We start from the raw sequence: 25,386 nt of genomic DNA, 5'->3' as shown, positions 1-25,386 counted from the left end.
CCTGGAATAATTTGAAATTATTATTTGGTAGTTGAAATTTCTGCCGTTGCAGCGCTGTTGAAATGTTTCGTGCACACAGTTTACGGCTCCTAACGGACATTTGATAAGCGTGAATTAACAGGTTTGCCTGAAACGCATACCTGCTCATTTGTAGACATGAAACCGTTAGGAGTTACTTTACGCCGGGCGAATTTTAAAAGTTAAGTTAAGCACTGTGGTAAAAAAAGCTATCTTTGTCAAAAAATTAAGAAAAAATCGATGTCATCAAACCTGACCTGTAATTTCGTTTCTTTAGATTTCATGCCAATAAAGTACAGATTCTCCATAATTTACCAACATTATTTTTGAACTTTCACAAAAAATGGAAACAATTATTTCTTGATAATTCATGCTACAATTATTTTGTTTTCATTACCTATCAACTCGAAGGGGATTAAGGTGTGGATTTAGTAAAAATTAGGTTTTGGAATTAAAAGCTTCACTAAGAAACTTTGCACTAAAATACAGCAACAAGTTAATGTGCAAGGATTTTTCATATGTAATATAAAAGAAACTTCTGCACGAAGGGTTTGCCGATAGAGTTTATATAGGTTTTTCTAGAAAACTTTGAGATGTATGGTACTGAAATTGTCCTGGTTTGGAGAGCGATCTTATTATGGAATCAAACCTAGTTAATGTTAATGTACATGACTTTTTTATTCGTGAACATGTCAGTGAAGGAAGGGTATGGCTCTGCGAAGGAAGGGTATGGCTCTGCGAAGGACGGGGATGGCTCTGTTTCCAGAGCAAGCTACGTCGCAAGTACTACAAATTGCAAAAACACGGGTTTGCAAAAACACCTTTATTGCTAGAATAGAGGCTCTATAAACGCTCTCTTCCTCTTTGATAACAGCCATCATGTGGATCTTTGCATGTTTTTCTCTTCTTAACATTAGCAGTATATATTCGTAATTTGTAATGAGCTGCGTTGTTATTGTGTTTCTTGTTGTTCTCAGCCCGTATTTGTTATTATAAAACACTTTTATTTAATGCTGGTAACACTGGTGAATGTTGGGAGTGAATATCAACTTCTTGGGCGATCAAAGTCGCCCAATCCAACCATTTTAGATTGCACTTTGGTCAAACGGTAATAAGGAATAAAGATAACTTTCTTAACGTAGATACCATTACAGATACTTCATTTTCCCTCAAAGCTGTTTTTATGCTTATTAAAAGAGACAATTATCTGGTGTCTTAAGTAGAAACTTCGTTAGGACAAGAGGGGCAATTGCTTTCTCGAGTAAGAGTGTCGAAAGAGGCCTTGTTTTCTCCTATGTTTTCTCCAAAATTGGAATTTACAAATAGAGGGGGTTTGGTGGAAACAAAAATACTTTTGTGACATAATAGCCAGGCAAAGTGGGACCAACGCTGGATCCATATGTTATTGAATCTCAAGACAATGATACAGGGGTTCTAGGGGGTCATGAGACGCGGGACCCGCATTTTTCACAAAAATGAAATGCTCAAAACTGATAACAAAACCCCTTCTATTTTATGGTGTCTTCATTTGATATGTTTGGGTAAATTTGTTACTAGAAAAAACTGTTCTAAAGCTTTTAAACTTTACTTTAACTTGAACAATATTCATTGCTTTTCCTGCATACCCAATAGTAAAGGAGGAATAGTTTAATAAGATAGAATTAACTTTCAAAACTGGAATTTAACATCCCCCTCTCTTTTTACACACCAAATTAAATTGCTTATTTAAATGTTAGGATTGCTGTAGTTATCGAGGAATTGATTTTGACCGCGAAGGGAATTTCAACCCTCCAATGATTCCCAAAATGCCGGGGCGTTGTGGCTAGACGGGACACCGGGATATTTCCCGGTGGGCCCTTTTCAAGTGAGTTTGTAACACCCTGGAAAATATTTTAAATGAAAAAATGCTTGGTGAAAAAATGCCTCATCCGCATGTAGACTCAAGGTCATAGTTTAGAGTTAGAGACTTGGAGATCAACATATACAAGCGTGGCTCTTTGAAATGTATACGTGGGCTGCTGAGGAGGGATAAGGCTGCTGAATATGAACAGGGCTGCTGGAAGAGGGACAAGGAGGAGCAAACTGCCCCAGGGTCTAGGGAGCCTCTTGAAGTAAGGAATTTTATTTTATGCACTGAATTGTAACGAAACTCAACAAGTGTGCTTAAAAAATCGTAAAACGTTGTAAACGATTGCAAGAAAATGACTGCAAGTAACGTTCTGAAATGTATTTCAAACTAATTCGAAGGGCGTTGTCGCAAAAAGTGCACCTGAATTCTCTATCCCATCCGGGTTTGTATCAAGTGTGCACACAGCAGTGGCTTTGTTCCAGGCTTAAAGAGGCTTTGGCTAGATGAACCTTAAAAAATTATAAAAAATTGGTTACTTTTTAATTTTTCATAGGTGCATGGTTTCCAGGTTTGCACCATTTTTTGCGACCTGTGGTTTGTGATTGGAGATGTTATACAAAAGGGCGGGCCCGGGCCCTTTTCTAGGAGCCACGACGCCCCTGCCAAAATTTATCTAAAAAGTGAAATCATACCAAGAATAGCTTTGTTTTTGGCTTTTTAGCAGCTTTATCCCTCTCCATTCTAGCTCCCCCCGCATTACGTAATATTTTCTTCGCGGTTTTTAGTCTTGGCTGAACACAAACCTCGAAAGAATATTGTCTTTCATTTGATAAACCAATCAACCCTCTTCTTCGATACAGTCCTTCAACGACAGTTTCTTAATCCACCGTCAAACCAAAGAATCCTGCTTGTCACAAAGTTGTGGTGAGAGTGAATCGAACGCAAGGGTAATCTTCGGTGTTCAAAGGCTGCCGCCCGTCACCATCTGCAAATTAAGGAACAAAATCAAAATTACATTGCACAAAAACTGACTTATTAAAATAGTGATTCCAGACGGGTTAGATGAGCCACACCCGTGCTATTTCAAATGACTGCTCGCATAATTCAAAACGGTAGAGCAATAATTTGGAATTTCCAGGCTTAGCAACTTCCTACAAGATAGCTGAATATGCTCTTCTTGACCTCATAAAAACTCCTTGAATTTCATAGAAAATTTGTGTACCATATAATGTTTTGTAGAACTTTCTGGTAAGGCAGGTTAACGATTTAAAAGTTTAAGCCGTTGTAAAACATAAAGAAAGTCGCCTAGGACACTGAGAAAACCAACAGGGTTTCGAGCCAAGGGCCCTGTGCCAAAGTAAATTTTTGATTGAAGCTAGTTTACGAGACTATCAACAGGAATTCGATTTATCTTTTTTATTAAATTGGTTCATAGGTTCGGATATTGCTTGAATAACATTTTTTCGACGTGACTTTGATATGTATAAAATATTTTACGGGGATCCAGATTAAAGCTTTGTGTACCTGTGTAAAGATTTATATATATGAATCTGCAATATCTAAGAGAACAGAACAGAGAAGCAAGCATAATGCAGAAAACAGATGAAAAGAATGAAAATGAATGTGAAAGACGGCGAGGGCAATTAATTCACTCTTGCAAATAGCGTACGAGATTTTCCCTTAAACAAAGGGTTTCTGGGGATTTTCAGATAAAACAATCGGATTTTCACAAAAGGTGTACGAGATTTTCTTGGAGTGATTTGCCCCTCGAAAGACGGTATGATGAAAATGATTATAAACAATAGGCATGACTGTTCAAGATGGTTTTCAGTTTGTTGGCTAGTACTCTTACGTGTATGGGTAATCATTCAAGACTTTTATGCCGTTGTATGTGATAAATCGATTCTTATAACTTGTTCCCTATAGATGATCTGACAATTTTTGATTGATTGCTTGCATAGTCAGGTGGTCTTCTCGGGAAGAAGTTGTCTCAAAGATCTAATCGAAGACTGTGGATCGACTACCTAACTTATACAGGGGCGTTGTGGAAATATTTATGGGCCGGGAAAATCCCGCATTTAGGGACCCTCTACAGGCACGCCGGAGCCAAGGAGGCTGTATTGATTTATAGGATCAGGGATAATGGTGGAAAAACTACAATAAAGGTTTGCTCATTTGTCTAGAGCCCCCTCACCCCAAAATGTGATTCGGCGTCCCTGCACTAAGCTATTTTTCAAGGCACATCATATTGATGCTAAAAGGATGCTAGACATAAAACCATGAATACCCAAGCTTTGAGTCAAAAATGCATAAAATCTAAGAAAAAGGAGCCGTTTCATTAACTTTGTTGTTGCTGCTGCCAGAAATTTTCTTTGCCCCCTGCTTTGCCCTTCCAGTATTTTCAAGAGTTTTGGTTAAAAATTCAATGTTTTATTGGAAAGCTGTTCAATCGTCTTTTGACTTTGTTTGGGTTGCTCTCCTTATTTTGCTCAATGCGATCTTTTATTGCATTTTTTAAGGCCCTGGTAAGCGTTTTGATTTGTAACCGAGGTGAACATTGAAGAAATTTTTGCTCCTTTCTGTAGTTACCAAGAAAAATTCATTCTTGATAATCATTTAAATTCTATATTTTTTATATATTATCACGAAGATACACCTTCTTGGGGGGGTGGGGTGGGGAGGGTAAGGCCAAACCAAGATTTTACGCATCCTATTGAAAACCCTTTCCGCTCTGGAACCCAGTGCAGGGAAATACCAATACCATCCCAGTATACCTTAGCCTTCGTCACAGACCAAAATCTTCCGTGAAGTTTTTGGTCTGTCACGCAGGCTAAGTATACCTTGGCAAACTACTATTGCTTATCAAAATCCTATGACTTAAAATTCTGTGTAACAGAATGATTTTGTTTATCTCATGAAGGTTGGATATAAGACATAACTACTATGGAAAAACTTTACCAATCAACTTTACAAAGTTATTAGCCTTTTATTTTTATGTGAAGTGTAGTTCTTGTGTTGAAATTCTAATGTACATGATGCAAATATTTTTAAACAGATAAAACTAAGTGGAGTAACGGCCCCAAGTCGCCTATAGTTAAATAACAAAGGGTTCCGCACTTTTAGGGGCCCTCAGCAAAAGATTTCACTAATAAAACTATTTGGCATAATGATGACAGTCTTGATAGAGCTGTATCAAGGACATATTTATCTAGAAGGCGCTAAAAAGCGCCTTGTAGCTAATTTTGAGCAACTACGCCACTGCTTGCATTGGCCCCTATAATTGAAAGTTTGGCCCCCGGCTAGCCCCCCCCCCCAGAGTTTCAAGGCTAGATTCGCCACTGGCTTCTACGTTCTTGATAATTTCATCAGACATTTGGAGATTCAAATATTCATGTTGTACACTCATCAGCATCGAGTGTCATTCTTGCTCATAATCTGGTCTTTACTAATTTAAACCTTGAAAAAACCCTCACACATTCCACTTGCATTACTGAAAGAGTCAGCAAATACTGGTATGCAACATATAGATAGGTCATAATAGGAGGTGCTGTTCAAGCCGTAGTTATAAAGGACTCGAAATACGCAAGGAATGCATTGCCAGCATGTTATTCCTCGTTGTTTGCATTGGCCTTGGGTTATCATGACAGTGTCTTCTTCTTCGTTCCCTTTCTCTGAGAAAGGCTCTCCATTTACTATCTCTCTGTCATAATCTTCTGAAAGAGTCTTAGCAAGGCCTGGAAAGAACATGCGATCAAGTGTTCCTCTTAATAACTCGCAAACATTTTTCAATGATCCATTATGAAGACCATACAGACTTATCTCGGTGAATCTTTCGGATCTAAAGCATGCAAAATCTTTGTACAATCCCTTCCAGGATTGCAGGAGATCAATGCCTTTGGAATGCAGATAGTTCGATAGTGGAGTTGTCACTTCAAAAATTGCTTGAAGCGTAAGTGTTGTCAAGAGCGCTTCATACTTTCATACAAAAAACTCTATTTAGATTTAACATATTTTGGTATCTTTGCGTGTGACTTTCAGAACTTACACGAAGAGTAACAAAGACTTCTGTAAGGGCAGCGACACCATCATTAAAAAATGAGTTTGAGGATCCAAAGATCTTTTCTAATGCTTGCGTGGGGCCTCACTTCACTTCCAAATCCAAGGGGCCCACACAAACGAAAAGTTTCTAATATAAGGGCCTACCGGGAAATTTCTCGAGTCTCAGTGAGCCACCACGCCCTAGAACAAATCTCATATATGAAATTGGTACATTTACTGTTTATTGTTCCTAGTTAATTGTAAATATGTTTAGCGAAAGGCTGTGCCCCGTTTCCCAACCCCAACTATCCAAAAGTAAGGTTGAGTGTTGTAAATGATCATGAGTGCCGTGGAGAAATTTTCCCGCGAGGGACCGCTCTTGTTTTTGACTTTAAATAAGATTAGTGAACAAAATTCTGAATAAAAAGGTGTTTGTTTTCCGTGTGAGTTGACTTCACACAATCTTTCTTTGAGTTTGACTGGCAACTCAAATATGGCAGCAGAGCAGAGGTTGCCAGGACTCTGCACTTTCACTTCTCCTTACCCTTCAAACCAATACCTTCTCTGCCCAACCCTGTCAATTCCTCGTCATTCGACCTTGGCACTCCGATCTAATTTAAAATGCTATAATGTATACTTTATGTGGACAGGGCCATCGCTAGCGGGGGGTGCGGGGGTGCGGCACCCCCCCTCTCTAGAAAATTCTGCAATGTACTTTAAAATGCTGCAGTGTGTACTTTATGTGGGTGGCTACTTTTGTGATATAGTTTACTATTATATTTGTCTGTGCACATTATATAGTAATGGGGGGGGGGGGCAGTGGACAATGGCACCATCAAATAATTAATGCTAGGCGTTCTAGACAAAATTGAGGGGCGAAGGCCTTAAAAAACAATAATCGATATCTTTTTAATTTAGGAAGGTGTTTTCAGCTCTTTACAAAGGAGGTATTTACAAATATTCGTTACTACTTTTAATTACTTTTTCATAACTGGATCGATTACATTTTTTTCATAAGGAGCCACTTTATGAGGGATCTACATATAGAGGACCGGACAGTCAAAACTCGCATAAAGTACTTTACGGAGGCTGGAAAAAATGTATACAATTTTTATAAAAAAGAGTGTATTCATTGCCTCCCTCTATGCAAAGTGCTTCTTGATTGACAGTGTACTTTTAAGCAAATTTATTTTCTTTCTTGCCCTCTTTTTGGCCATGTTTTCTTGCTACAATTAAAAGCAAAATTCGGAATTTCTTTGTTGTTACTGCGCCTTTGCTAAAGAAGTACTATTTTAAAACCACTGCGTTTACGAGGGTTTTACAGGCTTGTGCTCGCAGATTCGGCAGTAAAAGAAAGTACAAAATTCAATAAGCGTGTTCTGATTTCTTGGCTCGACGGTTCTTATAGTTTCAACTACACTCTTTTTTTTATAAGAACCAATAAATTTCAGTTCAGGCTGGCTGTTCTTAATTTTTTCGAAAATCTGAGGCTGGTTTGTTCTTAATTTGTTCTTAATCTAATAGGGTGTAAGCAGTGCGAGTGCTAGCTTTTTCGCTCTAAGGAGGTGTTCAGGCCTCATTTGCCAACAAAGTGAGACAACCTTCATTTGCCGAAAAATTTGAATATTCGACGAAAAGCACCCACACATGGCTAAAAATCCTTGTTTTTGAGAAAAAACGTTGTTCAAAATTGAATTTTGCAGAAGCTCAGCCTCAGCTTGTTCTTAACTTTTGACCAATTTTGAGGCTCGTGTTCTTATAAAGTAAAGAGTGTAATTCAACAACGACTAAACGGGTCACTTCGGCAAAACTGGTATGCTTCAAACTTCTTGAAATAAAAACGGCTATCCGAACATCTGAAATCACGTCTAAACTCTAGCGACTAAATTCAACGACTGAATTACTCAAAAAAAGCCAACAAATACTTTACTCAACAGCAATTAAGATAATTAGGACAGTTATACAAAACAGAACAAAGGAGCTGATCACAAGACAGGATGTTACATGGAAATTGGCCAAGGTGCGAACGAAAGTCAAGCACGCAAATGAAATTCAAACAGCAAATAAGTAAAAGTTTCCTTGACGAAATTCTGTCCTTTTATGCTATGGAGGTTTTGGTATCACATTTCAATTAATAGAGGTCCTGAAATTAGGAACTTTGGTTGTTCTGCAGGATTATTTTTGGCTGTTGTGAAGCATCGTCGTTTATTGCAGCTGTTCTGCAGCAAACTATTTTAATTAATTTGCAGCAGTATCCTTTCAGCTGTTCTATAGTAGCGTTGTTTTAGCTGATATGCAGACTTTTTCCTTTAGCCAAGGAATTTTTCCTGAGGCTAGATGCTTTTTACGATAATTTGAAGCTTGGATTCTCCTAGTATTGCTCTCAATTCAACATTGGTTTTTTTCTTCATCTAAACACTACAATTATTTTCTTAAACCATTAAAGAACATTTATGGAAGACATCTTCAGTTGCAAGGTTAGTCCGCTGTCAAAATTGGCTCTGTTTTATTTAAGAGGAAGAAAATTTCAAAGAGGATATTTTTCTTGCCTCTAATTTTCTCATTCGAGGCTTGACACGTTCTTACGATATTCTTATCTTTTGGACAAATCGAAGCCTTAGTATTGATACAAATACTCCAATAATACTGCAAGACCTGAAAGATATTTTGCTTCTTGCAAGTAAGATAAAAAACAGTTAGATAATCGGAATCCATTTGTCTGATTGATAGGAACAGGGACTCTGCGAGTGATGATTGTGGCTACATTGTAATAAGCACTTTATCGTTGTCCTTTTCTGTTCTTTCATCATGAAAAATATTTACTTTTTACTGTTTTTCTAACATTTTGTTAAAATTATGTAGTTTGGTAGTTCGATAGCTCTCGAAAATTAGTTAAATAACGTTCATGTAATTTAATTTGGGCCTGCATACAAATGGATAAAAAATTAAAGCATTTTTTTAAAGTTTATTCTTTTAAAGAACATTTATATTAAAGAAATTTATACGATAAATTACCATTTTTGGATAATATTATATTGCTCTTAAGTTTTCGATTCACATTTTTCAACTAATTTTCCTTTCATACTTTCCAAAGTTATCCAGGGCCCGCGCCTTCATCCGAAACTGGAGAGTTCAGCAATGTAGAGAAAGCCCGAATTCTGGCAAACATTTTGCTGAGGCTGTTTTAGTTGTGGACTTTGGTTCAATGCATTGATTTTATTTAAAGGTGAATCTATATGAATGATTTAAGCTGTTTTTATTTAGCTAAAAAGTGAGGAGGCCATGCCCCCCCCCCCCAAGTGGCGCGGGCCCGGTTTCCTGTTTTCTTTTCTTGTTGCTCTGTTCCATATTTTAGAGGGTCTCGGATGTCGCGTTGTCACGTGAATTTTACTACTTTCGAATTTCGATAATGGTATTTTAGGCCCATCGCTAACTCTTCGTTGCTTAGAAGAAGCTGCTTAGAAGAAAAGATTTATCAAACTGGTAAAGAGGGGAAAATCGCTGGGATAATTTATCTGTAGTTCTGTATAGAACTCTCTTCAGTCAACAAAGCAGGTATAACTTTGATCCATTTTTAGATTCAAACCTAACTAGATCAGAATTTTTCTTACGACAGAATTTTCATGAGTTTGAAGCACTTACTTGCCCCCTGTCGCATTGGTGTGGCTCAGTGGGGCTTGGTGAAAACAAGACGATAATAGGAAGATTAAAAAAACTAGCTATTGACATTTTATCTGATTTTCTTTTTGGTTCAGTTGGCCAGAACTGCACTGTCAGGGAATTTCTATGATGAAAACGATACTTTGCTAAAGAGCCCAACTCAATATACTCTTTCAACTCATTCATTGTATCAAATTACCACTAATCATTTCATCAAATCAAAACATATCATTGAAAGTCAGTAAAATTTTACTGGTCGAAATGTGTGCCAATAGTTGTTGTTGAATTCTCTAAAATATGCACTGATGAGGAAGTAGCTGTAAACACCTGCTCTTGATACCTTAATGCATAAGGGCTTTTGAAAGTTTCAAAATTATTCACATGGGCATTACAAATAGTTTGTAGTATGCAGTCTAGATTTTTTTCTTCATTGCCTAATCGTGATATTTTCAATACCAGTTAATGTTTGAAAAAATCGAAGGTAATGAGATGAGACTGCACAATAATGCAAATTAATGTGCTAGAATAATGCAGTATAACGTGTAGTATTATGTAGAAGCCTACCTTTTCTTTCCACTTTGCTGTTGGTAGATTAGCGGTCAAATGAGAGAATGATTATGAAACAGTAATACAGACATTGCAATAGTTTTTGAAAGAAGTCATATTTACTGTTTTCGATGAAGCTTCATCACTCAAACCGCTTCAACGTCCATTAGCTGTTTATATCTATCTCAAAGTGAGATTATTAACAACCAACTTTAAGGCTGTATGCTGCATATTTCTCAGCCTACAGGACCATTGTTTTAGCTGGTTAACGGTAAATATTATTCCTGGAAAGGAGCATTTTGATTGGTTGAAGTACCATCTAGGGTATTCACTGCGTATTCATGATCAACCTTAATTCAACATGAAGTATCTCAGTCTTCAAAATTAACTTAAAAGATCTCCCAGCTTCTCTGTTCTTTGCAGCTTTATTGTTTCCATGAATTTCGTTACATTTCGTACTTGTACAAAATGCAGCATATCGAAGGCAACAAATTCAACCAGAATCAATAGCCCCAAAGCATTTTTTTGTTCTTACAATTTTTCATGGTATTTATATTTTTTCTAAGAAAAATCAGGGTATTCACTAAATACCTTGGTATAATTATATTTTTTCTAAGAAAAATCAGGGTATTGACTAAATACCTTGAATACCTGGACGCTCCGCCATTGCCCTGTAGGTAGCAGAAACGTTTTTGTGTTGGCATACAGCCTTAGGTACCATACCATGTCACATACAAGGGACATGCAGGCACACAATAGCAAAAGTGTTTACAAAATGAATTTCACATGAATAAATGCATGGTTGCTGCAGACAAATCGTTTGCATGAATACAAAATATAAATACAACACACAAACCTCTACATAGTGCACACACAGTTAGTGTTGCAGCACACAAACCTCTACAGCATTGCACACAAAGTCAGTGTTGCAGCACACAAACCTCTACAGCAGTGCACACAAAATTAATGTTGCAACACACAAACATCTACAGCATTGCACACAAAGTCAGTGTTGCAGCACACAAACCTCTACATAGTGCACACAAAGTTAGTGTTGCAGCACAGAAACCTCTACAGCAATGCACACAAAGTTAGTGTTGCAGCACACAAACCTCTACAGCATTGCACACAAAGTTAGTGTTGCAGCACACAAACCTCTACAGCAATGCACACAAAGTCAGTGTTGCAGCACACAAACCTCTACAGCATTGCACACAAAGTCAGTGTTGCAGCACACAAACCTCTACAGCAGTGCACACAAAATTAATGTTGCAACACACAACATAGTGCACACACAGTTAGTGTTGCAGCACACAAACCTCTACAGCAGTGCACACAAAGTTAGTGTTGCAGCACACAAACCTCTACAGCAGTGCACACACAGTTAGTGTTGCAGCACACAAACCTCTACAGCATTGCACACAAAGTCAGTGTTGCAGCACACAAACCTCTACAGCAGTGCACACAAAATTAATGTTGCAACACACAAACATCTACAGCATTGCACACAAAGTCAGTGTTGCAGCACACAAACCTCTACATAGTGCACACAAAGTTAGTGTTGCAGCACAGAAACCTCTACAGCAATGCACACAAAGTTAGTGTTGCAGCACACAAACCTCTACAGCATTGCACACAAAGTTAGTGTTGCAGCACACAAACCTCTACAGCAATGCACACAAAGTCAGTGTTGCAGCACACAAACCTCTACAGCATTGCACACAAAGTCAGTGTTGCAGCACACAAACCTCTACAGCAGTGCACACAAAATTAATGTTGCAACACACAACATAGTGCACACACAGTTAGTGTTGCAGCACACAAACCTCTACAGCAGTGCACACAAAGTTAGTGTTGCAGCACACAAACCTCTACAGCAGTGCACACAAAGTTAGTGTTGCAGCACACAAACCTCTACATAGTGCACACAAAGTTAGTGTTGCAGCACACAAACCTCTACAGCAGTGCACACAAAGTTAGTGTTGCAGCACACAAACCTCTACATAGTGCACACAATGTTAGTGTTGCAGCACACAAACCTATACAGCAGTGCACACAAAGTTAGTGTTGCAGCACACAAACCTCTACATAGTGCACACAAAGTTAGTGTTGCAGCACACAAACCTCTCAAACCTCTACATAGTGCACACAAAGTTAGTGTTGCAGCACACAAACCTCTACAGCAATGCACACAAAGTTAGTGTTGCAGCACACAAACCTCTACACAGTGCACACAAAGTTAGTGTTGCAGCACACAAACCTCTACAGCAGTGCACACAAAGTTAGTGTTGCAGCACACAAACCTCTACATAGTGCACATAAAGTTAGTGTTGCAGCACACAAACCTCTACACAGTGCACACAAAGTTAGTGTTGCAGCACACAAACCTCTACATAGTGCACATAAAGTTAGTGTTGCAGCACACAAACCTCTACACAGTGCACACAAAGTTAGTGTTGCAGCACACAAACCTCTACATAGTGCACATAAAGTTAGTGTTGCAGCACACAAACCTCTACATAGTGCACACAAAGTTAGTGTTGCAGCACACAAACCTCTACAGCAGTGCACACAAAGTTAGTGTTGCAGCACACAAACCTCTCAAACCTCTACATAGTGCACACAAAGTTAGTGTTGCAGCACACAAACCTCTACATAGTGCACACAATGTTAGTGTTGCAGCACACAAACCTATACAGCAGTGCACACAAAGTTAGTGTTGCAGCACACAAACCTCTCAAACCTCTACAGCAGTGCACACAAAGTTAGTGTTGCAGCACACAAACCTCTACATAGTGCACACAATGTTAGTGTTGCAGCACACAAACCTCTACATAGTGCACACAATGTTAGTGTTGCAGCACACAAACCTCTACATAGTGCACACAAAGTTAGTGTTGCAGCACACAAACCTCTACATAGTGCACACAATGTTAGTGTTGCAGCACACAAACCTATACAGCAGTGCACACAAAGTTAGTGTTGCAGCACACAAACCTCTCAAACCTCTACAGCAGTGCACACAAAGTTAGTGTTGCAGCACACAAACCTCTACATAGTGCACACAATGTTAGTGTTGCAGCACACAAACCTCTACATAGTGCACACAATGTTAGTGTTGCAGCACACAAACCTCTACAGCAGTGCACACAAAGTTAGTGTTGCAGCACACAAACCTCTCAAACCTCTACATAGTGCACACAAAGTTAGTGTTGCAGCACACAAACCTCTACATAGTGCACACAATGTTAGTGTTGCAGCACACAAACCTATACAGCAGTGCACACAAAGTTAGTGTTGCAGCACACAAACCTCTACATAGTGCACACAAAGTTAGTGTTGCAGCACACAAACCTCTACATAGTGCACACAATGTTAGTGTTGCAGCACACAAACCTCTACATAGTGCACACAAAGTTAGTGTTGCAGCACACAAACCTCTCAAACCTCTACATAGTGCACACAAAGTTAGTGTTGCAGCACACAAACCTATACAGCAGTGCACACAAAGTTAGTGTTGCAGCACACAAACCTCTACATAGTGCACACAAAGTTAGTGTTGCAGCACACAAACCTCTACATAGTGCACACAATGTTAGTGTTGCAGCACACAAACCTCTACATAGTGCACACAAAGTTAGTGTTGCAGCACACAAACCTCTCAAACCTCTACATAGTGCACACAAAGTTAGTGTTGCAGCACACAAACCTCTACAGCAGTGCACACAAAGTTAGTGTTGCAGCACACAAACCTCTACATAGTGCACATAAAGTTAGTGTTGCAGCACACAAACCTCTACACAGTGCACACAAAGTTAGTGTTGCAGCACACAAACCTCTACATAGTGCACATAAAGTTAGTGTTGCAGCACACAAACCTCTACACAGTGCACACAAAGTTAGTGTTGCAGCACACAAACCTCTACATAGTGCACACAATGTTAGTGTTGCAGCACACAAACCTCTACAGCAGTGCACACAAAGTTAGTGTTGCAGCACACGAACCTCTACAGCATTGCACACAAAAATAGTGTTGCAGCACACAAACCTCTACATAGTGCACATAAAGTTAGTGTTGTAGCACACAAACCTCTACACAGTGCACACAAAGTTAGTGTTGCAGCACACAAACCTCTACATAGTGCACACAATGTTAGTGTTGCAGCACACAAACCTCTACAGCAGTGCACACAAAGTTAGTGTTGCAGCACACAAACCTCTCAAACCTCTACATAGTGCACACAAAGTTAGTGTTGCAGCACACAAACCTCTACAGCAATGCACACAAAGTTAGTGTTGCAGCACACAAACCTCTACATAGTGCACACAAAGTTAGTGTTGCAGCACACAAACCTCTACACAGTGCACACAAAGTTAGTGTTGCAGCACACAAACCTCTACAGCAGTGCACACAAAGTTAGTGTTGCAGCACACAAACCTCTACATAGTGCACATAAAGTTAGTGTTGCAGCACACAAACCTCTACACAGTGCACACAAAGTTAGTGTTGCAGCACACAAACCTCTACATAGTGCACATAAAGTTAGTGTTGCAGCACACAAACCTCTACATAGTGCACACAAAGTTAGTGTTGCAGCACACAAACCTCTACATAGTGCACACAATGTTAGTGTTGCAGCACACAAACCTATACAGCAGTGCACACAAAGTTAGTGTTGCAGCACACAAACCTCTCAAACCTCTACAGCAGTGCACACAAAGTTAGTGTTGCAGCACACAAACCTCTACATAGTGCACACAATGTTAGTGTTGCAGCACACAAACCTCTACATAGTGCACACAATGTTAGTGTTGCAGCACACAAACCTCTACAGCAGTGCACACAAAGTTAGTGTTGCAGCACACAAACCTCTCAAACCTCTACATAGTGCACACAAAGTTAGTGTTGCAGCACACAAACCTCTACATAGTGCACACAATGTTAGTGTTGCAGCACACAAACCTATACAGCAGTGCACACAAAGTTAGTGTTGCAGCACACAAACCTCTACATAGTGCACACAAAGTTAGTGTTGCAGCACACAAACCTCTACATAGTGCACACAATGTTAGTGTTGCAGCACACAAACCTCTACATAGTGCACACAAAGTTAGTGTTGCAGCACACAAACCTCTCAAACCTCTACATAGTGCACACAAAGTTAGTGTTGCAGCACACAAACCTATACAGCAGTGCACACAAAGTTAGTGTTGCAGCACACAAACCTCTACATAGTGCACACAAAGTTAGTGTTGCAGCACACAAACCTCTACATAGTGCACACAATGTTAGTGTTGCAGCACACAAACCTCTACATAGTGCACACAAAGTTAGTGTTGCAGCACACAAACCTCTCAAACCTCTACATAGTGCACACAAAGTTAGTGTTGCAGCACACAAACCTCTACAGCAGTGCACACAAAGTTAGTGTTGCAGCACACAAACCTCTACATAGTGCACATAAAGTTAGTGTTGCAGCACACAAACCTCTACACAGTGCACACAAAGTTAGTGTTGCAGCACACAAACCTCTACATAGTGCACATAAAGTTAGTGTTGCAGCACACAAACCTCTACACAGTGCACACAAAGTTAGTGTTGCAGCACACAAACCTCTACATAGTGCACACAATGTTAGTGTTGCAGCACACAAACCTCTACAGCAGTGCACACAAAGTTAGTGTTGCAGCACACGAACCTCTACAGCATTGCACACAAAAATAGTGTTGCAGCACACAAACCTCTACATAGTGCACATAAAGTTAGTGTTGTAGCACACAAACCTCTACACAGTGCACACAAAGTTAGTGTTGCAGCACACAAACCTCTACATAGTGCACACAATGTTAGTGTTGCAGCACACAAACCTCTACAGCAGTGCACACAAAGTTAGTGTTGCAGCACACAAACCTCTCAAACCTCTACATAGTGCACACAAAGTTAGTGTTGCAGCACACAAACCTCTACAGCAATGCACACAAAGTTAGTGTTGCAGCACACAAACCTCTACATAGTGCACACAAAGTTAGTGTTGCAGCACACAAACCTCTACACAGTGCACACAAAGTTAGTGTTGCAGCACACAAACCTCTACAGCAGTGCACACAAAGTTAGTGTTGCAGCACACAAACCTCTACACAGTGCACACAAAGTTAGTGTTGCAGCACACAAACCTCTACAGCAGTGCACACAAAGTTAGTGTTGCAGCACACAAACCTCTACAGCAGTGCACACAAAAATAGTGTTGCAGCACACAAACCTCTACACAGTGCACAGTACACAGTGTAACAACATTTGTTACGTCCCAGTTTCGCTATTGTCCACTTATCTGGATGTTTCATGACAAGTCGGTTAATAAGAAAATAAAGAAAATTCACGAGAGAGCCCCTGAGAATCACATACAAGGATAGTTGTTTTAGTTTCAAAGATTTGTTGAAAAAAGAAGAATCAGTTTCCCTTCACCAGAGAAATGTAAAGTTGCTTGCTACCGAAATCTTTAAAACTCAAAGCAATCTTCATCTTAGTTTCATGAAACAAATTTTCGTTCTGAAAGATGTACCTTACCACCTTCGAAGCTGCAGAAGTATTTTTGCACCGAAACCAGAAACAACAGAGTATGGTATTGAAAGTGCATGTTTTCTTGGATCTAGGATATGGCATGCTATACCATCTTCTATAAAAGAGTCCCAGACACTCAACAACTTCAAAAGAAATATTCAAATCTACGATTTCGATTGCAGTTGTAGATTGTGCGGATTGTATATAGATAATTTAGGGTTTTTATAGTTATATTCTTGAAAAGTATTATCTCATTTGTAATTTAGATTTAATTTATTATAGTATCTTGTATTCAAGTTTCGGTTGGCTTAAATTAGCATGTGAGCTAAGCTAGCAATAAGCGCCAACCTTAAATAAATAAATTATTATTATTATTATTATTATGAATAGAACAAAACACTTTGTAATTCAAACCTTACAATTTAAATACCTTCATAAATGTTCAAAAGTGAGATATGTTTAAACCAAACAAGACCCAGTGTTTTCAAAACACTTTTTTACCCTTCCGCATGTGAATTTGATAACAGCATTACATTATTTCTTTGTAAAGTTGTCCCCAAACAAAGGTTTCTCTATCCGGAATGATTCCTTTATTCGATGAGCCTTTAACCTCATTTCAAATCGAGCCACCTACATATTAGCAAGTTACAAATGTATTTTGCAGCATGAAGACCTCAAGCTCTCCTTGTTCTTTGGATCAATTGTCTATAATTTGCTTTAAAGGATGCACTTATCTATGTAGCTTTCTTACTGAAATTGTTCAATGTCGCTTGGAATTCTGGCACTATCCCGTAAAGTTGGAAAACAGCTTGCACCATTTTCATTCATAAAATGGGCGATTCCAATGACCCTGGGAATTTCAGACCCATCACACTTCAATCTGTACCTCTAAAAGTCTTCACTTCTTGCCTTCGTGATTCTATTTTTGGCTTTCTAAAGAAAAACAACTTCATCGACTGCGAAATTCAGAAAGGTTTTCTATCTAACATTTCAGGTGTCGTAGAACACACTGCTCTAATGGCACATATTATAAAGAAAGCTCGAATCAAACAACATACACTTGTTATAACTCTGCTGGATCTCAAACACGCTTTTGGAGAGGTACATCACAACTTAATTCTTGAAATTCTAAACTATCATCATATTCCACCTCTTATTTCAACATTAGTTTCCAATCTCTATGACTTTAAAACTTCCATGATCACACATGAATACCACACTCCATTAATACCTATTCGCTGTGGAGTTCTTCAAGGTGACTGCTTAAGCCCTCTTCGTTTCAACCTTTGCTTTAATACTTTTATCCAGTATGTCAAGGCCGAGAAATTTAGAAAGCTTGGTTTTTCTCCACATGATAATGAAAGCAGCTTCAACCCAGTCCACTGGTTCCAATATGCCGACGATGCTGCAGTTGTTACAAGTGGAAAGCGTGAGAACCAGCTACTGCTAATCTGCTTCTCGCGATGGTGCCAATGGGCAAACTTGATCATAAGGTTGGATAAATGTATTACTTTCGGCATCAAAAAGTCTTTAACTGCCTCTCACCCATATCAACCAAACCTATTTGTTAACAACGAAATTGTACCAGTTGTTTCTCAAAATGAGTCTTTTAAGTATCTCGGTCGTTCTTCTGACTTGAGATAAAAGCTCTAAAGCACTCGAAACATCATAAAATGAAACATCTTTAGCAAAACACTTCATGTGGAAAGAATATCCAACATAATCAATACATGGACACGAAGGTAATTTAGAAAAGAAATTAGAAGCCAGCAGGAAGACAAACTAAAAGACCAGCTTGCAAGTCAAGGAACTATAATCTCCTTTCTGCTAGAGAATTCTCTAAAGCATTTCAGTAGCTTCTGGTCAACTGCATAAAGTTCTTGGCCTAAAAACATCTTGTTAAGATACCTCGACAACACGCTTGCCACTAGTAATAATCTATTTCAATGGAACTTATCTGAAACCTCCATGTAGCACCAAACCAAAAACAAACTTCGCTACAGCGGGTGTTGCCAACTCACATCAGAATAAGCCCAAACCCAAGAAACACAGCAGAAAAACAGCTGGCTTTAGGTGTATAATGATGCGGTTAGCTAAAACAAATTAATCAAAATTAACACCAAATCAACATGTTAAGTAAAAACGAAGCATGCAGCAAAACAACGAACAATTTAGACATGGTGGAAGCGGACGAGACGAAGAAGCGTAGAATTATATACTCACAAACTTTATATCCATGTAGCTTAAAAGCTCTGCAGACCAAACAATGTCTAAGCAAAGTAAAAAATAATCCTTCTTTTCAAAGCAAGACTGAGTACATTTCTGTTCCACAGCGAAGCACATCAAATATGATTTTTTCATCTTTTAGCATCTGCAAAAAACACCCCAAAAGCCAAGCGTGCAAAGCTTTTATAGCTACTGAGCACATAAACGAGGCTATGCCTAATTTGGGAATTACCCTACGTGTTGAAATCTGAAACACGGAGATAAACAGTTTCGTTTCCCAAGAGTTTTTATTTGTGCGTTACAGTCCACTTGCTCTTTTTGCCTCCTTCCGGAATGCTGCTTCATGGGGTGGCTTGCTGTAAGACATACCTTGAAGATGAATGCTACACCTGGAGACATAACTAGCAAATAGAAAAATTAAATTAATAAACAGGGGGTCAAAATTTGCTTAGATGGGTCTCCAAAAACCACATATAAATAAACAATCCTGCAAGAGTAACAATCCAGAATTAGTCTTCTTAATGTTGTTTATATCTTGGAATTGTATAAAAGAAATGTCCAAATCATTGTAGGCTTTTCATTTTCTTTGATTTTCTTATTCTGGGATAAATATGACTTTTATTATCTTATGATATGTAACCAAGTAAAATGCCTTTTCAGTGCATCGAGAGAGCTGAAGCATCCTGGTGAAAATGGCAGGCCCTGAAGAATTCCCATATCGACAGTATGCAATGTCACCAATGAATCAGACTTTGGTATCATTAACAAGCATTTTATCAATGGCTGGCTCCTTGATGATTATTCTAAGCTACATAGCTTGGAAGGACATTCAAACAGTGTCCAGAAAAGTACTTGTCTGGCTCAGTATCTGTGACTTCTTCATTGCTCTTGGAAACATTTGTGGAACTTTTTTTAGGCCAACAATGATTGAAACCCAAGACAAAAAATGCATTGTTCAAAGTTTTATTATGTCTGCAGCATCAATCAGCTCATTTTGTTGGTCAGTCACACTAGCATGCTGCCTCTATATGACAATTATTAAAAACAACTATCAACTTTTCGTGTATCTTACCCCATACTTCCATATTTTCAACTGGTCCATTGGACTGCTAATAAATACAGTTGCTGCAGAACAGAAAATGCTGGGCAATACACATGATGAAGTCACTTCTGGATGGTGCTGGATACGCCACCTCAACTGCTCCTCTAAGCAACATATTCATTGTTCCAAAGAAATCAACTGGATGTTGGCAAACTACAAAGCAATAGAAATTGTTGCCTATGCTGCCATCTGTTTTCTCTATTTGCTAGTTAAGATTAATTTAAGAAGAGAGGTGAGTTATGTAGCATGTAGTTGCTGTCTACAAAAGGGGGACATTTCCACATGCCATTACATCGTTACATGGGGTTAGTTAGGACTTTGACATTGGGGGGGGGGGGCTGGCTACATTTTTTTACCAACATATAGAAATGACTATATGAAAAATAACGTACATAGGGGTAATGCACAAACGTGCAAACCAACACAGTCATGGGAGAGTGGAATAAGAGGCAACATGTGCATGTTTTAAAACTCAGTACGATCTGCAACCTTTTTTCAGGGACTTCCTAGAATATTGAGGGGGCCCTGGCCCCTCTAACCTCTCTTGCTACCCCCTGTATCGTTATCTTTGAGTATTTTCTTTACATTTTATAGTATTTTTAGTGAAGATTCCAAATGGAGGTTTTAACGCTATAGAGTCGTGGTATTCCTGAAGCATTAATATCGGTAGACTGGTCACAAGAAGCTATTTTGTACTGATTTTGACAACATATTTTGTAAATAACCAACTGTAAACAGTTGCGGCAAAGATCACATGAAGCTGTTTGGTGATTAGACCATGAGCAAGGAATGCCTATTTATCGTGACTTGATGATTGGAAGGTAGTCGTTCTTATCAATATCATTAACGTTCTGAAGACTGATATCAATCTAATACTTTGCGCTCTTGATAATATACCTTAATTGTGTTACATGTTATTTGAAACATACTTATCGTAGATGAAGTCACAGCTGCAAAATCTTGATACAAGTGTTTTGAAGATTGCAAAATCTGCAGACCGGAAACTGATACTGCTCCCCATCATTCTTGTACTTGCGAGAATTCCTGGAACTGTTCGGTTTCTGATTTTTGCTTTGAACAAGACACCATCAACCCTGACACTATGGGCACAAATTTTACTTGTTTTGCAGGTATGGACATATTCTCTATTTCTTTTTTTTGTGTAAATGAATGTGAAATGTCAAGTTTTTTTAGTCATTGGGACACTTATGAAAAGAGAACATTTTAATTTACAGGCATAGGTAAAGTGATACATCGAGATTTCAGAGTCACAAATTTTAGGAAATTTTATTGTAATGACTAGTAATAAAGGTCACAAATCATCTTATGTAGCAAAAATCAATGACAAGGCATTTGCTTAAATAAGTTTAGATTTAGTCTGTGTTGTTAGTGCACCTGCTAAATGACTTGCTCAATGCCTTTCGTAAAAATGTATTTTGAAGGAAACTAAGGGTTGTTTTGCCTGCACATAAAGGTCAGGTATTACTTATTCTTTGTACCAAGGATGCCCCCCCCCCACTTTTCTGCAGAGCAAAAATAAATTTAGAGGCAAAAGTGGAAAGAAATATACTATACCATTCTGAAAGAAACTGTGTTTAGTAATCCCTTAATTTTGCCCTTAGCTTTAGTTTAGTTGGTATGTCTTTACCATAGAAGACATTTGCAAAACAGAATATGGGGAGTTAATCAAAAAAATCTGTAATTGTTCAAGTTGTATAACGAGGAACAGCTTGGCTTAGGAAATAGATCGAGAAAAACTTGATGCCAGCACTAAAAAATTGAATTTCTTTTTTTCTATGGCCTAAACTTGGCGCACAAGGTCTATTTGTTGGAGGTGTTGGAGGATGTGAGAAATAAAGAATGGGCAGATTTGTTCTTTAAATGTATCATCAAGAAAACTTCAAAGTTTGATTGTAACTATAATTCATCCCTAATATAAACAAAAATCTGAACCCAATGATAAATTCTGTTAAAACTCATTTTGACCAGACTAGCGAGTCTTTTTCTTAAAAGCACTATTTTCCAAAAACTTGAGACCAGATGTTACAAAATAATGCTCTTACTGTACAAATTTATAAATCTTTTATTTTTAGTTTTTCTTAATCTTTAGAAATCTTTAGCTAGATATTTCTTCTATCGTTATTTCAGTATCAATGTTTCTTTTAAACCGTGTTTCATAAATTTTTCTCCTCCATCTTATTTTGGGTACTTTTTAAATCTAAAAAGGTTTCATTACGAGCTAAGTTAAAAATTATTCTAAAACTTTACAAGACTTTTCCTATTTCATGTCAACATTACAATAGACAAACTATGGGACTTATTGATAAAACACAGCTTAGATATATTGCCTCGGATTTTTCTCCAGTCAAATTCCATTTTGGATAAAGTTTCTGGCCATCTCTAAGACATCATAATTCTAAAAATTCTTGCTGCCAACCATAGTGGTGGCCTTTTCTAAGCCCTTTCAAGACCTTGATGTTTTGGCCCCTCCACTTTCAAATACGTTTCGCCGGCCCTGATAAGTAATATCTTATTATTATAAATCCTCTAGAATGATAGATATCAACAGCTGGGAAGCTATGATAATACTGTGTTCTTTTGTGTTTTAAGCGAATATTTTATGTCAACATTTCTATCTCTTTGTTTTGGAGATACATTGTAGACAGACAGACAGGCAAGAGAAGCTTTGAATTGCTCAAAATGATTTGTTTCAGGGCATTGGTGACAGCTCACAAGGGCTGATTAACTGCATTTTTTTCTGTTTTCTACAACCAAGAGTAAGGCAACATTTGAAGGAGCTGCTGCCTACAGTTATCTGCCCCAGAGCTTGCAGGTTGACCTGTTTGAAGGAGCAGCAACTGGACCTCAGAAAGGATAACTATTATTCAAGCGATTGTGACACAAGTGTGTTTGCAAGTGCGAAAGACCCACTTATTGACAGAAGCAAACTGCAATGCAAATCATACAATTGAAGTTTCACGATCTATTCTTGAAATTTTAATGAACAGTCCTTGAATTTTCCTACGAATTCTTGAAATTTCAAGGTCGAGGGTATGTTCAAGAGAATGCATAAGATTTTAGATCTTATCTTCCCCATCGTATGAAAAAATATTTTATGAAAAGCTTTTAATTTACAACGCGTTAAATAAACAGCAAAGAAATAAATCATTGTCTATTGCCGTACTGACTAAAACACTGGACATCCCAAAACCATAACATGCCTATTGCATCTCAGCACGACAACAATTTCTTGAATTTCAAATGTTTACATTTGGAAAATTGAAAATGATCACTGTTTAAGATTTTTACTTATGATTATCATAATTTGCATGCTATAGTTACACAAAGAGCCCTAAGAAGCTTTAGTTTAGTAATTATTTATATCATGTTTATATAAGAGATTTATATAATTTCAATGTAGCACAATCACAGATGGGTAGGTCAAAATTTGTAATTCGATAGACGAAAATTTAGTCTATTTTAGTTTTTAAATTGTATTCAGAATTTTAGTTTAGCTTTGCCTTGCTTACTTTTTTCTAAGTTGCAGTTGCAAGTCATTTTTGTGCTTTGATACTGATTCTCCTTTTGTTACGAAGTAAGAATTTCTTTATCATTGGTCTTTCTAGACCAGGTTAATTCTGAGGTAGGTACCACTTGGATGCGGACAAATTGAGGTGGTTATTTTCAAGTACCCACATATGTAGGGGTTCAGAAAAGTGATTGTGAACGGTGATCTGCCGGGAGGGTGAAAATCCTTTTGGAAACAACACAAGTAACATTCTTTGCTTGATAACAGTAGTTACGGCAATTTTTGAGTACATTCAGTCGAGAACGATGCTTTTTCGTAATTAAAAAGGTCACGTGATCACGCTCCACCTTTGACCTTTTATGGAATTCTTGGCTCATCGTTACAATAAGTCAAAATAATGCTGCTATGAATATTTTAACAACATTGGTCATTACTTTTAGTTAAATTTACATAATATATTGTGCTGTTTTGCTGTGCTTATCGTCCTATACTGTTTCACCCTTTATGTCCCGGCAGATCACCATTCACCATCACTTTTCTGAACCTCCACATGTGTGGGTACTTGAAAAACACCACCTCAATAAGTATATTTTAAACTAATACTACAAAAAAAATACTTCTGAAATAACATATCAGTAATAAGCGGCTGAATTTTGAATGGTGGTGAGTTTCTTAAGGAAGATCTTTTGCAGAATAGTCCAGGGGAAAGCACCCTCGCAGATAAAAACCTTTCAGTAGACCAACGCTAAGAAACATACTAGAGAAGAGTCTGGTGATATCAAAATGTTTGCTATCGAAATTGATATTGATAATTCCCTTTCAACAAATCTCACCAGAAGGTAATGAATATGGAGCACAAGAACCTGGGCTGGAGATTTTACAGAACATTTTGACCCTCGAAGATCCTATCTGTTCTTTGTATATTTTGTAATTGTATCTTTCTATATGTTTACTGAAAAATGACGAGACAGATATCGATCTATTGTTTGAAAATGTTATAGGAAAAAAGGTTTCAAATAAAGCGATGACTTTTGTAAGCTGTTTTTTTCAAAAGAAAATACCAGCATAGGTAACATATTTATGTTTTTAAAAAGTGAATATATGAGAAGAGAATTCTCAATCAGGTTTTTGCTGTTAATGTTCTTGCAAAGCCGGTTTTAAGTTGATAATTTGCGGCAGATGCCATTTTCATTCTCATTGTGCCAGTGCATGGTTGGAAGGGTAGAAGTCGCCGTGCTTGCCTAGTAAATGCTTAACGAAAGCCAAGGCGAACTTATGTAAAGGACTGAAAGTTCATTCAGTGGGTAAAATCCAAGGACGATTCCCAATCTGGTGAGCAGAGTCCCAGGTTAAAGAACTAATTGTAGAGCCAAATCTGTTTCCCTGACTTTAACAGAGACTAGATGCTTTTTTGAAAATAATTCCACGGCTATCACCTGGCTTATTCAGCATATCCGGCCCTGGTTGTAATCCGACCTATTTCAATCTCTTTTCTCATTGTTATTCTCCAGAAAATCTCTTTTCCTATTCTGCAGAAAATTTATTATAAAACCAACTTCGTTCCAAGCATCATGTTGCCTTTTCTAGATGCCAATTCGATAAGGAAATGTTCGAACTTTTTCAAGACGTTGGTTGTTTTTGTTGTACTTCAAACCTTTTTCCCTTCTTCTACTTTTTCACCCAGCTTTATTCCAGTCCAGATTATCCTAGAGTCAGTTGCTCTGATTCTGACTTTCCACCTTTGTATTGCTTGCCACTTTTTTTATCTCATTCCTCATGGTTAGACACTTCAAAATGAAGTCAATTTGAACCGCGAGGAAGTATTGTAAAAGAAAGTCAACTGGTATTGCTTAGAATCA

At 38.1% G+C, this 25,386-nt stretch overlaps 1 protein-coding gene across 1 annotated transcript; it reads left to right on the top strand.

Moving 5' to 3' along the window:
• The first annotated feature begins 9,246 nt into the window (after positions 1 to 9,246).
• LOC135685211 (G protein-coupled receptor 157) lies at positions 9,247 to 23,544 on the top strand. The gene is made up of 4 exons (XM_065201061.2): positions 9,247 to 9,460; positions 19,557 to 20,230; positions 20,937 to 21,128; positions 22,713 to 23,544. The coding sequence occupies exons 2-4, from the start codon at positions 19,589 to 19,591 to the stop codon at positions 22,968 to 22,970; spliced, it is 1,092 nt and encodes a 363-aa protein (XP_065057133.2). The 5' UTR covers positions 9,247 to 9,460; positions 19,557 to 19,588; the 3' UTR covers positions 22,971 to 23,544.
• The last annotated feature ends 1,842 nt before the right edge of the window (positions 23,545 to 25,386 follow it).

Source organism: Rhopilema esculentum, chromosome 15 (assembly GCF_057945365.1).
Source record: "Rhopilema esculentum isolate cy_ngs chromosome 15, ASM5794536v1, whole genome shotgun sequence".
NCBI classification, from domain to species: Eukaryota; Metazoa; Cnidaria; class Scyphozoa; order Rhizostomeae; family Rhizostomatidae; genus Rhopilema; species Rhopilema esculentum.
The sequence above is the reverse complement of the archived record's forward strand: the minus strand, read 5'-3'. Positions and strand labels throughout refer to the sequence as shown.

Bases quoted from the DNA above. Each gene is read 5' to 3' on its own strand.
- LOC135685211 (XM_065201061.2), top strand. From the start codon at position 19,589: ATGGCAGGCCCTGAAGAATTCCCATATCGACAGTATGCAATGTCACCA. The intron at 20,231-20,936 runs GTGAGTTATGTA...TACTTATCGTAG, and splicing joins AGATTAATTTAAGAAGAGAG to ATGAAGTCACAGCTGCAAAA. The intron at 21,129-22,712 runs GTATGGACATAT...GATTTGTTTCAG, and splicing joins AAATTTTACTTGTTTTGCAG to GGCATTGGTGACAGCTCACA.